Source organism: Chiloscyllium plagiosum, chromosome 45 (assembly GCF_004010195.1).
Source record: "Chiloscyllium plagiosum isolate BGI_BamShark_2017 chromosome 45, ASM401019v2, whole genome shotgun sequence".
NCBI lineage: Eukaryota > Metazoa > Chordata > Chondrichthyes > Orectolobiformes > Hemiscylliidae > Chiloscyllium > Chiloscyllium plagiosum.
Window position 1 is genome coordinate 4,280,321 of NC_057754.1, and position 14,397 is coordinate 4,294,717.

At 48.2% G+C, this 14,397-nt stretch overlaps 1 protein-coding gene across 3 annotated transcripts in view; it reads right to left on the minus strand.

Moving 5' to 3' along the window:
• Positions 1-14,397, minus strand: part of ltbp3 (latent transforming growth factor beta binding protein 3) — a 172,437-nt gene that overhangs the window by 66,896 nt on the left and 91,144 nt on the right. For 2 of the 3 annotated variants that reach the window (XM_043682669.1, XM_043682670.1), the window contains exons 2-4: positions 14,074-14,361; positions 11,176-11,408; positions 5,767-5,869 (exon numbers count right to left, since the gene is read on the minus strand). In XM_043682669.1, the coding sequence (XP_043538604.1) occupies positions 5,767-5,869; positions 11,176-11,408; positions 14,074-14,361 (624 nt within the window). The remainder of the gene's footprint in view (positions 1-5,766; positions 5,870-11,175; positions 11,409-14,073; positions 14,362-14,397) is intronic. The other variant, XM_043682671.1, reaches the window with a different exon arrangement.

The following is a 14,397-nucleotide window of genomic DNA, read 5'->3' on the forward strand; positions in this document are numbered from 1 at the left end:
TACCCCGCACCCCTCACTGTAACACTCTGATATACCCACAACCCTCACTGTAACACTCTCTGATATACCCACTTCCCTCAGTGTAACACTCTCTGATATACCCCGCCTCCCTCACTGTAACACTCTCTGATATACCCCACACCCCTCACTGAAACACTCTCTGATATACCCCGCACCGCTCACAATACAGTCTCTGATATACCCCACACTGTAACATTCTCTGATATACCCCGCACCACTCACTGTAACACTCTCTAATATATCCCAAATCCCCTCACTGTAAAACTGTCTGATATACCCCACACCTATCACTGTAACACTCTCAGATATACCCCACACCCCTCACTGTAACACTCTGATATATCACACACCCCTCACTGTAACACTCTCTGATAAACTCCGCACCCCTCAATGTAACACTCTCTGATATACCCCACACCCCTCACTGTAACACTCTCTGATATACCACACATCCCTCACTGTAACACTCTGATATACCACACACCACACACTGTAACACTCTGATATACCCACAACCCTCACTGTAACACTCTCTGATATACCCACATCCCTCAGTGTAACACTCTCTGATATACCCCACATCCCTCACTGTAACACTCTGATATACCCCGCACGCCTCACTGTAACACTCTCTGATATACAACGCACCCCTCACTGTAACACTCTCTGATATATCCCTCACCCCTCATTGTAGCACTCTCTGATATACCCCAAATCCCTCACTGTCACACTCTGAGAAACCCCACACCCCTCACTGTAACACTCTCTGATATACCCCGCACACCCCTCACTGTAGCACTCTCTGATAGACCCCACACCCCTCACTGTAACATTCTCTGATATACCACACACCCCTTCTCAGATATACCCCACACCCCTCACTGTAACACTCTCTGATATACCCTGCACCCCTCTCTTTAACACACTCTGATAAACCCCACACCCCTCACCGTAACACTCTCAGATATACCCCACACCCCTCACTGTAACACTCTCTGAAAGTGAACCTGAGTGTTCTATAAAAGAGGTGGCGATTGTGACAGGTGGGACAGGTTGGCACCAGGGTAGGTACTGATGCCTCGGGAGGGAACATGAAGATGACACGATGACCAGAAGTGATGATAAGTCAGCAGAGGCAGTTCACAGGGGGAACACGATAACCATAATAATGGAGCTACTGAGACACTGCTCATGTCATCAGTTAGTGGCATAGCTATTGTACATGAAGCTTGGTTGTCAAGTCCTCGTCACCCACAGCCTGTGTCCTTCCATCAATTTTATTGAACGTCTTAACAACGGCGAGTAAAACTGGTGGAGGCCCCAGCTGGTTCGAGAAACCTGGCTGTGTTTTCGCTCATTGCTCGGACACAGTGTACATCAGGTACTCAGAGAAAGGAATGCCTTTTCACAGAGGAGCCACAGGAATGTGTTTGGCATCCGGGCTAACCCAAGGATGCCAGGAACCAGCACGTGGTAAAAGGCTAAGGCATTCCTGTGGGCGCCCGTGCACAGTTTCCCCTCAGGATCGTGATGTTGCATGTCACCATCGGCCAAGCCAGAATGGTCAAACACTGGCATTTCACAGCTCACCCCTCAATGAATGGATTTACCTCTCTCTCTCTCTCTGTCTCTCTCTCCTCCTCTGTCGTTCCCAAGCCCCATCCAATTCCTTCTCATTCCACAGAATCCCAGAACGATCCATTTCTACTGTGCAGCCAACCTGGACAAAACTGCTGCACCCATCAAAATACGATGGGGGTGACCTCAGTGAAGACTTCCCCTCCCCTTACAGCAGCCAACCCACTCAAAGCACCGTGGTTAATGTTTTCGAGACCAACGTTCGGCAAATTCTCACATATTTATAGGGGTCCACAGCACAGGATAAGGCCCTTCAGCCCATCAAGTCTACCCCAGTCAAAGACAACCACCTCACTTTTCTAAACCTGGAACTCCCTCCCCAGTGGCATCATGGGTCAACCCAGAGCAGGTGGACTGCAGCGGTTCAAGGAGGCAGCTTACCCCCACCTTCTCAAGGGGACAACCATGGACGGGCAATAAATGCTGGCCCAGCCAGCGACACCCAAATCCCACAAAAGGTTAAATCTTTTAAAAATTTCCCAGCACTTGGCTCATAGCCTTGGCTTCACAAATTATCACCTAAATCTCTCTTCAATGTATATGAATAGAAAGGGTTTAGAGGGATACAGGCCAAGTGCTGGCAAATGGGACTAGATTAATTTAGGATATCTGGTCAGCTTGGACGAGTTGAAACGAAGGGTCTGTTTCCATGCTGTACATCTCTATAGCTCCATGTAATGATGAGTTTCTGTCTCTCTCATCCTCACAGGCAATGAGTCTCTCTCATCCTCACAGGAACTTCAAGACTAGGGAGCATATTTTCAAGGTGAGGGGAGAAACATTTAAAAAAGACATGAGGGGCAAATTCTTTATACAGAGAGTGGTTCGCGTGTGGAATGAATTTCCGGAGGAAGTGGTGGATGCGGTTACAATGTTTAAAAGACATTTGGATAAGGACATGAATAGGAAAGGGTTTGGAGGGATATGGGCCAGGGGGGACTAGATTAATTTAGGGTGTTTGGTCGGTATGGATGAATTGGACCGAAAGATCCACTTCCATGCTATACATCTCTATAACTCTCACAATGTAAATGGGATTGTTGCATATTTATCAGGAGCCCTGAGAAATGGTACCTTCAAGCAGTTTATTAAACATGAAAGCTGCACTAACACCTGTCAGATGGGACAACTCTTGCTGCCTTCTGACGCGGATGCCAGACAATCCCATATCAAAGAAGAGAAAGGGGGTTCTCCAGGGTGCCCTGCAGCCAAGATGGATCTGTCTGACCCAAGATCAGGCAAGTAGGAACATCCGTCCATTAGTTCCACTTCTGGGTTCTTGCTGTGCACCGTGGTGCTTCTTACAATATGACAGCGGTAGCACTTTCAAGACTCCTTCTCTCAAAAGCGCTTCGGGATGTCCTTGGGTTCCAAATGGCGCTACATAAATGCAAATCTTGCTTTCCTTTATGGAATTGGCGGGGGGATTCACAACTTAGACAACCTTTGTATTCCTTCACCTGCATACCTGACCTGACACGCGGAAAATTCTCCAAATCGAATCGGTGGTTTCAGTTCAGCACAAGTTCCGCCTCCCCTCGCCTTCAAGGATCTCAGTGAGACAGGCCAGTTCTGTGACAGGAATGAAGGGCTCCTGCCTGAAACGTCGACTTTCCTGCCTCCCAGATGCTGACTGACCTGCTGTGCTTTTCCAGCACCGCTCTAAACTTGTCTCTGATCTCTAGCATCTGCACTTTCGCTCAGTTCTGTGACAGCCAAGGGGCACGTGTGGCTGGAGTTACTGCTCGCGTTTAATTGTCTGAAACCAGTACTCACTGCTAGTCAAGCTTGGGTAACAGAAGCCAAGATGTAAGGAGCCATGGCCTTTTGGGGATTACCCAAAGTAACGATGGCATTACCAACAATTCCAGAGAGGGGTAGGCACTGCTAAGTCACACTAGTATGCCCTAGCTGCTTTACAGAAGACAAACATTTCTGACATTGAGTCACATAACAAGGAGTTGTTTAAAGGAAGAGAGAATTGGAGTTGGAGTTGGAATTAGCCTTTATTGTTTCGTGCACTCAAATGAGTGCAGTGAAAAGTTTGCAATGTCGCCTTTTGGTACCATCTTGGATACAGAGTACCTAGGTACAGGTAGTTCTCCTATAATGTTGTTCCCCTTGCTATGTCTTGTTATAGAAAATTGTGCAACAGAAGTAATGGGGCTTAAATGCCAGGCTGGTACAAGCGCAATTTCCCAGTGTCACTGTCGTATTCCTGGCTTCTTGTGGAGTGGAGTTTACACAGAATCTGCCTCTCTGCCATTAAACTCTGTGAAACTTCCAGAAGTTGGGCAGGAATGGCTAAAGGGATGGGATGCTCTGAATGGCCAGGAGTTCTGACGGGACTCGGGTTTCAGAGAGAATGAGGCTCTCAGATCCTCCCCCTGCCCTTCAAACGGAGACTGGGTGAACGTGGATCAGGCAGAACTTGGGGATGGACTGGAGTGGGGAGAGATGAAGGGGCTGGACACGGCTGCATTTGCACCTTCTTTTGCTCCCTATCTCTCTCTCTCTCTTCCCGCTCCTATGCCTCCCAACTCTGTGCATGATCCCAATAAGCATTCCAGCAAATATATTCCAATGTTCGCTTCCCCTACTTTAGTTGCAGACAGAAGCAATAAAAAAACAAATACACACACACAGACGGCAACCTATTGCAATGGATAAGCCAGCAGAATAAATCTCATCTGGCTGGTAATACAGGGGATGGAATTGCACAACAGCAAACAGGACTTCACCTTATAATAAAAATGGTGAGCTAACATAACCAGGTTAAAAATCACATGACACCAGGTTATAGTCAAACCGGTTTAGTTGGAAGCACTAGCTTTCAGAGTGCTGCTCCTTCCTCAGGTGGTTGTGATGAAGGAGCGTCGCTCCGAAAGCTAGTGCTTCCAAGTAAACCTTCCAAGTTGGACTATAACCTGGTGTCGTGTGATTTGTAACTTTGGCCACCCCAGTCCAACACTGACATCTCCGAATCATAACATAACCAGGAGATTTAGAGTATCCAAAAAAATGGGTGAGCAATTCACAAATCGCATTTACGAAATGCATGTTACAGGAGAACTACCCGTACAGATACTTTAAGCGTTTGTTACAGAATTGAAAGAGTGACAGAAGTAGCTTAGCACAGGAATGCAAAGTCTTAAAAAGTTGTCAAATTAAGGGCCTTTTCACTTGAGTCTGTGTCCACCATGTTTCAGGGGTGGGGGGTGCTTGGTGGGAGGTCTATGCTTGGAAGTGTACAGCCTCAGACCCTGGGCGGCTGAATGCATCGGAATAAGTGATGGAAACCGGAGAATGCTGAAGGGATTAACACTGGAACATACACTCAGTCAGATGCAAAATCTCAGGAGCAAACTGCAGGCGCTGCACCGAGCAAACCGGTTACCTCAGGAGCAGTGCATAGACTGTCCAATCCCAAAAGGCTGAGCTAGTTACAGCTTAGTAACAGCGGCCCCAGTGCAGAGAGGGGATAGTCCACGCTGATGTCATAACCACTCCCCTCCCCCCCCAAACACCCACACACACATGCACGCACACACACACATGCATGCATACACATATAGGTTTGTGGGGTGAATTTGTACTTGCAGAATTACATTTTACTTTGCTCAAAAACTGCATGAATCCATATAAGATTCTGTAAATCCGTTTTTTAGATCAGAATCATCCTGACCATTGTGGCACGGACAGTCTCACACAGGGCAGCTCACACCTTCAATACATTATCTGGGCCAACATGACAGCAATTGTTAAAGTTCACTTGAGAATGTAACTTTTACAAAAGTTTTACGATTTACATAGGAAAGAAGTGAAACCACATAGTCATTCTAAAAGATGAGAGACTTAACAAACAATCCTGGTCTTATTAAATATATCATTTCAGTTACATCACACTGTAAACCTTTGCTATAAATTCTGTGTCTTATGATCTTACTCTCCACAACCACCTGACGAAGGAGCAGTGGTCCAAAAGTTAGTGTTTCCAAATAAACCTGTTGGACTATAACCTGGTGTTGTGAGATTTTTAACTCTGTACGCCCCAGTCCAACCCCGGCATCTCCAACTCATGATCTGATGGGACAGCAATGTACTCACGGTGCTGGTGACGACACTTGTTGCAGTTACTGAACCCCCAGGACGCTCCCACACTTCCACAACAATCTTCCTCTTTGGTCAGACCCGGCAGTGGCTTACTGCACTGTGTGAATAAAGAACAAAACCACAGAAATGGATTGTTAAAGCACACCGCTCCCCAGTGAGCAGACACCTTGGCGCGGAGCTTTCCATTTATAAATTATAAAACTACGAGGTGAAGGGTATTCTGATGGAAACCGTAGTCAAAGTGTAAAGTGACACTCTCACCTCTCCCCCGACACACAGCCACTCTCCCTCCCTGCACCCACTATCTCTTCACCGACCCCAACCCTTACCCCACACCCCACCCCATATTGCCCTGTAGGGCCCAGGGATGTGCAGACTGGGTTAGACCAGCCGTGGGAAATGCAGGGTTCCAAGGAAGGGGGTGGGATCTGTTTGGAATGCTCTTCAGAGGGTCGGTGCGGAATGGATGGGCCAAACGGCTCACTTCCACAACATAGGGGATTCTATGGACAGTTCGGTTGCGGAGCCAGGTCTCCCAGCCTAGACCTGCGCCATGCTCAGCATCCAAACCACCACTCCCCCACCCTACTCCGCCTCGCACCCGGTAACCCATTCCTGGATGTATCGCTACTTGGTAAGGCAACGGTACCATTCAAGATCGGAGACGGTTACAGGGAGTGGTGAACTCGGCCCGGACAATCACAAAGGCCAACCTCCCATCTTCAGATTCCATCTACCAGGCCCACTGTCAGGGAAAGGCCGCCAGCATTCTAAAAGATCCATCCCACCTGGCAATGTTTTTCTACCATTAGGGAGAAGGTACAGAAGCCTGAACACACACAACAGCCAGTTTTGAAACAGTTTCTACCCTACTGTTGTTCGAATACTGAATGGACTCACAAACTCTTAACATTCGCCTATACTGATGTTTTTTGTTTTTGCTGCTGTTTATCTATTATTTACTATCTATGCTACTTAACTCTGTGATTTGCCTGTATTGTTCACTGTGCCTCGGTACACGTGACAATCAATTTAATTCAATTCAACTTGCATGAGGGGTGAGGCACCATTTGCCCGAGTGACGCTAAGCTGGCGAGGGGCAAAATCCATCCAGCTGGTCTTTTGTTTTTTGGCCGCAGGGCATACCAGCTTCACCAAGGCCCCACCTCACCCCAGACCAGGAGAGGGTCTTGCAACTGCACACGTTTGCTCACAAAATGTGGGCGCCGCTCGAATTCAGTTGCATGCCCCTAATTGTACATGGGAAGGTGGTGGCCAGCTGCAGCCCTGAGCAGGAAGTGTGGTGGTTGGGAGGGGAGCAAAGAGCGCAGGGTGGGGAGTGCCATTCAGGGGAGGGAGTCACAGAATTCAGACCCAGTGACAGCAAAGGTAAGGCCCTTACATATCCAAGTCAGGATGGTGTGTGGCTCAGAGGGGAGGTGGTGTTCCTGTATATCCGTTGCCCTTTGCCCCAAGAGGGGATTTTGCAGACCGAAGGTGAGCTATGGGATCCTGCTCCCTTTGAGTCGGGGTGGTATTTGTTACAAGTCCAGACCCATAGTGTTCAAGTTAAGATATGAATTACGTTAAACTAAGGTGAAATGGAGTGAGTTGAATCTGAAGTTGTTGGATGAAATAAGAGGGAAATGTTGCAACAAATGAATGTTTTGCACTGAGGATTGGCACCCAGAGCGTAAAATAAAGAAGGGTTTGTTTGTTTAAATTCTGAGTTGACTCCCAGTCACACTTGGGAAAAGGTTTGAGTGCTCCTTTTTGGAGTAGACACAGAACAGACCTTTCAGTCCATGCCACCGAGAGATCCTAAATTAATCCAGTCCCATTTGCCAGTATTTGCCCACATCCCTCTAAACCCTTCCTATTCATTTACCCATCCAGATGCCTTTTTAAAAGTTGTAATTGTACCAGTCTCCACCACTTCATTCCATACACACACCACTCTCTGCATGAAAAAGTTGCCCCTCAGGTCCCTTTTAAATCGTTCCCCTCTCACCTTAAACCTATGCCCTCTGATTTTGGACTCCCTTACCCTGGGAAAATGACCTTGACAATTCACCCTGTGCCCCCCCATGATTTTATAAAGGTCACCCCTCAGCCTCTGATGCTTCTGGGAAAGTAGCCCAACTCTATTCAGTCTCTCCCTGTAGCTCAAACCCTCCAACATCCTTGTATATCTTTTCTGAACCAAGATTTCCTTTATTTTTACACTCCATTCTCTTTGAAATAACAGTCATCATTCCATTTGCCTTCTTTAATAACTACTGAACTTGCATGCTAACAGTTTTTTTTATTATTTATGCATGAGAGTCCCAAATTGTGGCTTTCTGCAGTCTTTCTCTGTTTTATGAAAATCCAGCTTTCCTGCTGTTCTTGCCAAAGTGCACAACCTCATAATTTTCCACACTGTATTCCATCTGCCCACTCGCTTCACTGGTCTAAATCCCACTGCAGGCTGTTTGTGTTATCCTCAGACCTTGTCCTCCCACCTATTTTGTAATCTCAGCAAGAGCACATTCACTTTTCTCATCTGCATTCCCTCTTCCACCATCGTTTCAATGAATTAAAAATATCAGGAATCTGACACATAGCTCAGATGTTTAATGGGAAACTGGACAAGCACACAAAGCAGTAAGGAACAGAGAGATAAGTTCTTTTTCATGGGAGCCAGGGAGAGCTAGCCATTTGGATACAAGATTGGCTTGAAGGTAAGAGAGAGAGGGTGGTGGGGGAGGATTGCTTTTTGGACTGGAGGCCTGTGACCAGTGGTGTGCTGCAAAGATCAGTGATGGGGCCACTGCTTTTCGTCATTAATGTAAATCATTTGGATGTGAATATAGGAGGCATGGTTAGTAAGTTTGCAGATGACACCAACATTGGAGGTGTAGTGGACAGCGAAGAAGGTTATCTCTGAATACAACAGGATCTTGGTCAGATGGGCCGAGGAGTGGCAGGTGGAGTTTAATTTACATAAATGTGAGGTGCTGCATTTTGGAAAGGTAAATCAGAGCAAGATTTATACACTTAATGGTAAAGTCCTGGGGAGTGTTGCTGAACAAAAAGATCTTGGAGTGAAGGTTCATACTTCCTTGAAGGTGGAGTCACAGGTAAACAGGATAGCACAGAAGGTGTTTGGTGTACTTGCCTTTATTGGTCAGTGCACTGACTATAGGGGTTGGGAGATCATATTGTGGCTGGATAGGCCATTGGATAGGCCATTTTTGGAATACTGCATTCAGTTCTGGTCTTCCTGCTGTCGGAAAGATGTTGTTAAACTTGTAAGGGTGCAGAAAAATATTTACAAGGATGCTGCCAGGGTTAGAGAGTTTGAGGTATGGGAAAAGGTTGGGACGATTTTCCCTGGAATGTCGGAGGCTGAGAGGTGACCTTTTGGTGGTTTATAAAATCCTGAGAGACATGGATTCGGTGAATAGATAAGGTCTTTTTCCCAGAGTAGGGGAGTCTAAGACTGGAGGGCATTGGATTAAGGCAAGAGAAAAGGGACCGGAGGGGCAACTTTTTCACGCAGAGGGTAGTGTGTGTATGAAATGAGCTGCCAGAGAAACTTGTGGAGGCCGGTACGATTATAACATTTAAAAGGCATCTGGATGGGTACATGAAAAGGAAAGGTTTAGAGGGATATGAGCCAAATGCTGGCAAATGCGACCAGATTAATTTAGGATATCTGGTCGGCACGGACGAGTTGGACTGAAGGGTCTCTTTCCATGCTGTAAAACTCTATGAATCTATAAGTTGGCTGAGTGAGATGTGGTTTGTATGGAGTGCACTGAGCAGATGGACTGAATGGCCTGCAGTTTCGATGATCGGAAACCGATGCTGGGTGAGGAGGTTCTAATGAATCCCAACATACAGTGCGACTCAGGCCGGCACAGGAAGGAGCTGAGCCAGATACCCAGGAAGGGCACCAGCATTGGTGGGAACAACGAACTCCGGAAGCAACGAACCCTATCCCAGAGAGGAAGGGATGAGAGATGATCTCAGATCATGACCGTAACCCACCAGCAAATTGCAAATACTCACAGTGCAACCGGAGGAGCCATTTTGGCAAAACAAAATGGAAATTTAGAACATTCCAACAGCAAGTGTCCTCACTGTTGAGGAGATGGGTGGTAACAGATGTGTGGTTTGGAATGACATGCCGAGCATTTAACCGAGGCAGTCCCTGACATGCCTCAGTGGTGTGCGCGCACTCACCTCTGACTCAGCGAATTGTGGGTTCGAATCACACGCAATTCCCTCACGGGCATCACTGGCTAGGCCACCATTTGTTGCCCATCCCCAGTTGCCCAGAGGAACAGCTGAGAGTCAACCATGTCGCTTTGTGGGTCTGGGAGTATTGGAGGAACTGTGGGGGAGGGGTGGGGAGCAAGTTGATCTCGAGGCTGAGATTCTGAGATTGGGAACGTGCTCCCTGGAAAAGTGGGCATGGGCTGATCCCGCCAAGGGTTTTGGAAGGGTTGGAGTTCACCTAGGGTGTGTGTTTGTGTGTGTGTGTGTGCGCGCGCGTGTGCAGGTGTTGTGTTTGTGTGTGTGTGTGTGTGAGAGAAAGTGTTTGTTTGTGTGTGCGTGTGTGTTTGCATGTGTGTTTGTGTGTCTGTGTGCATTTGTGTGTGTGAAAGTATTTGTGTGTGTCAGTGTGTGTGCATGTGTATGTGTGGTTGGGAACTCTGTGGACAGTGGGTAGGTTGTTAACTGGAAGTCATAGTCCTAATATTTCTGTGTTGGTTATGTCAAGCTAAAAACAGCAAAGAAATAAATTATCTCAACATAGGAACGCCAGATTTAGGCCATTCTGCCCCTATTAGTCTGGTTATGGCCTCAATTACACTTTCCTCACAACCTAGTGCCCCTGATGTAACCTCCCTCCTGCCATCACCAGCAGCTGATGGTGCTGCCATCTGCAGGTCATTGGCTCAACTGAGTGTTTAAAAACCTGTTAATTAGCTCGGCAACATCCAGGACAAAGCAGTCCTATTGGATGGCGCCAACATCCACTCCCTCCACTACTGATTATCAGTTGCAGCAGTGTGTGCCCTCTGTGCAAGATGCACTCATCAAGGCTCCTTTAACAGCAAACTCTGGCCACTCCCATCTTGAAGGGCAGCAGACAAACGGGAACACCAGCCCCCTGAAATTTCCCTTCCGAGCCACTCACCATCCTGACTTGGAAACATATCGGCCGTTCCTTCACTGTCGCTGGGTCGGAATTCCTGGAACTCCCTCCCTACAGCCAAACCCATTTACAACCAACACACCCAGGGCTATGGCAGTATGTGGGCCTGAACTCGACCAAAGAGCCAGCCCCGAGCAGCCCGCGTGACCGCTGACCGCGCCGATTCCCATGAGAAGGAAAGGAGTGCCGCTCACCATCTTTGGCAAGGTTTCCTGAAAGCAGCGGCCCAGTTTCTTCTGTGAGGTGGGGAGGGTCCTGGGTGGGTAATGGTTGACCTTCTGCACGGGTTGGTGGTGGACCAGGATCGGCTGGTGCAGTAGGTTCTTCTGCTCTCCCAGGTAGCTGCCCAGGCTGGAGACCCCGTGGATCTGCACCATGGCTTCCGCAGGATGCTTGACGTGCAGGTTTATGACAGGCTGTGGCTGTGCTGGAATAGCGAGGGACACCATCATCAGTTATTGCCTTGGGGGAGATGGGGAAATTAAAATAGTGACGTTTCGCTCTGGTCACATTGGTGAGGCCACCCAAGTCTGGGGCACATTGCGTCTTCTTATTGAAGGAGGACTGTCTGGGTAAGGAATCTGTACGCTGTAGATAGAGGCTGTTCAACCCATTGAGTCTGCACAAACCCTCCATCGGATATCTCACCCCAATAATTAGACGTTAACCGTGGCTCATCTGCCTGCACTTCCCTGGACAGGACAGGGTAACGTTTAGCATGGTCAATGCACCTAACCTGCACATTTTTGGCCTGTGAGAGGAAACTGGAGCACCCAGAGGGCACAGACATGAGGACAATGTGTAAACTCTGCACAGATAGTAGCCCAAGGGTGGAATTGAACTCAAGTCCCTGACGTGGTGATGCAGCAGTGCTAATCACTGAGCCATAGTTCTCCTGAATTTTCAACTGAATTTATTAGCCTGTATTATATTGTCCAGAGCTCTAGTAATCAATTAACGAATCAGTTAGGGAGGTGTTGGCCCTAGTATTATCACTAGACTGTTAATCCAGAGACCTAGGTAATTAGCTGGGTTCAAATCCTGCCATGGCAGATGGTGAAGTTTGAGTTCAATTTAAAAAATCTGGACTTAAATGTCTACTGATGACCATGAAACCATTGCAGAAGTTGCTGGAAAAGCTCAACAGATCTGTCAGCATCTGTGAAGAGAAATCAGAGTTAATGTTTCAGGTCTGGTGACCCTTCCTCAGAACTGGAGAAGAGTCACCAGACCCAATCATTAATTCTGATTTCCCTTCACAGATGCTGCCAGGCCTGCTGAGCTTTTCCAGAAATTTCTGTTTTTGTTTCTGTTTTACAGTATCCACAGTTTAGATTAGATTAGATTACAGTGTGGAAACAGGCCCTTTGGCCCAACAAGTCCACACCGACCCGCCGAAGCACAACCCACCCATACATTTACCCCTTCACCTAACACTACGGGCAATTTAGCATAGCCAATTCCCCTGACCTGCACATCTTTGGACTGTGGGAGGAAACCGGAGCACCCGACCCGGAGGAAACCCACGCAGACACGGGGAGAATGTGCAAACTCCACACAGTCAGTCGCCTGAGGCGGGAATTGAACCCGGGTCTCAGGCGCAGTGAGGCAGCAGTGCTAACCACTGTGCCACCGTGCTGCCCACTTTTGGATTTTAACCAATGAAACCATTGCTGATTATTGGAAAAGCCCATCTGGGTCACTAACGTCCTTTAGGGAAGGAAACTGCCACCTTTACCTTGTCTGGCCTACATGTGACTCCAGACCCACAGCGATGTGGCTGACTTTTAACTTTGTACTGGGCAACTAGGGACAGGGCTATAAATGCTGGCCTAGCCAGTGATGTCCACATCCTGTGAGTGAATAAATTTATAAAAATGGCCACATAAGATGGGTAAAAAAACACACTTAAGAGCTACTTTGGATGGTATAGTGGCTCAGTGGTTAGCACTGCTGCCTCCCAGCGCCAGGGACCTGGGTTTGATTCCAGCCTCAAACGACTGTGTGGAGTTTGTACATTCTCCCTGTGGCTGCGTGGGTTTCCTCCGGGTACTCTGGTTTCCTCCCACAGTCCAAAAATGTTTAGGTTAGGGCAGGTTGGCCATGGGAAATTGCCCCGCTGTGTCCAGGGATGTGCAGGCTAGGTAGGTTAGCCACGGGAAATGCAGGGGTACAGGAAAAGGGTGGGGGGCTGGGTCTGGTTGGGATGTCCTTTGGAGGGCTGGTGCAGAGTTGATGGACCGAATAGCCTCTCTATGATAGCTGTCCAATGGCTGCTTCACCTGTATGCATGAATTTCTAGACAAGAGAAGGACAGAGGTCTGCCCACTCTGCTTTCTATCTACCCTGCCATCACATGGTACAACAATAATGGAGGTGTTGACAATGTTGAGTCAAGAGACAATGGGGGGTGAGGAAGGCTCCAGAGGTGCATGGCTTTGGGAGCTGAGCTACAATTCCCTTCTGGAGTTACAGGTTTGGGTGGGATGCTCTTCAGAGGGTTGGTGCAGACTCAATGGGCTGAACGGCCTCTTTCTGTACTATAGAACATAGAACATAGAACATAGAACAATACAGCACAGATTCCCTTCTGGAGTTACAGGTTTGGGTGGGATGCTCTTCAGAGGGTTGGTGCAGACTCAATGGGCTGAACGGCCTCTTTCTGTACTGTTGGGATTCTACAAAATCTGCCGTATGGGTTTCCTCCGGGTGCTCCAATTTCCTCCCACAGTCCAAAGATGTGCAGCTTAGGGTGGATTGGCTGTGCTAAATTGCCCCATTGTGTCCAGGGATGGACAGTGAGTTAGCCATGGGAAATAGAGGATCACAGGGAAAGGATTGGTGGCTGGTTTTGGGTGAGATGTTCTTCGATTGGCCGAATGGCCTCTTTCCGCACTGTCGGGATTCTATGATAGATTCGCTCGATCATTTCACTGACAGAGTTGGGATCTCGCTCCGTGTGCTGATCTGAGGAAACCTTTGAATACAATATTTTTGCAACATCGCTTCATGTGGGTCGACCCACTGAAGCCTGACCTGACGGAATACTGCGGACCCTTTCCGCAAATGAGGAAAGAAAGAGAGTCCAATACCTTCCGGTCTGTGATGAGGTCCTCTAGAACTCACGATTCCGTAGCTGTACTTACCCGGGGAATGGTCCCCGGGACCCTGCGAGTCCGGGGTGAGCTGGAGGGTGAAGACCGAATGTTTGTAGGCTTCAGAGGCCTTGTCTGGGAGCTGCTCGCCTGCCTGCGGCTGGTGAGGCTGGCCCTGCCCGCTGACCGCAATCTGGCAGAACTTGCCGGTGAAGTTGGACGGGCAGTGGCATCGGTTCCTGGAGCTGCATTGCCCTCCGTTCATGCAGGGGAGCGGGCACACCACTGGAAATTCAACAGAAGAAAGAACAATTAGCCCTG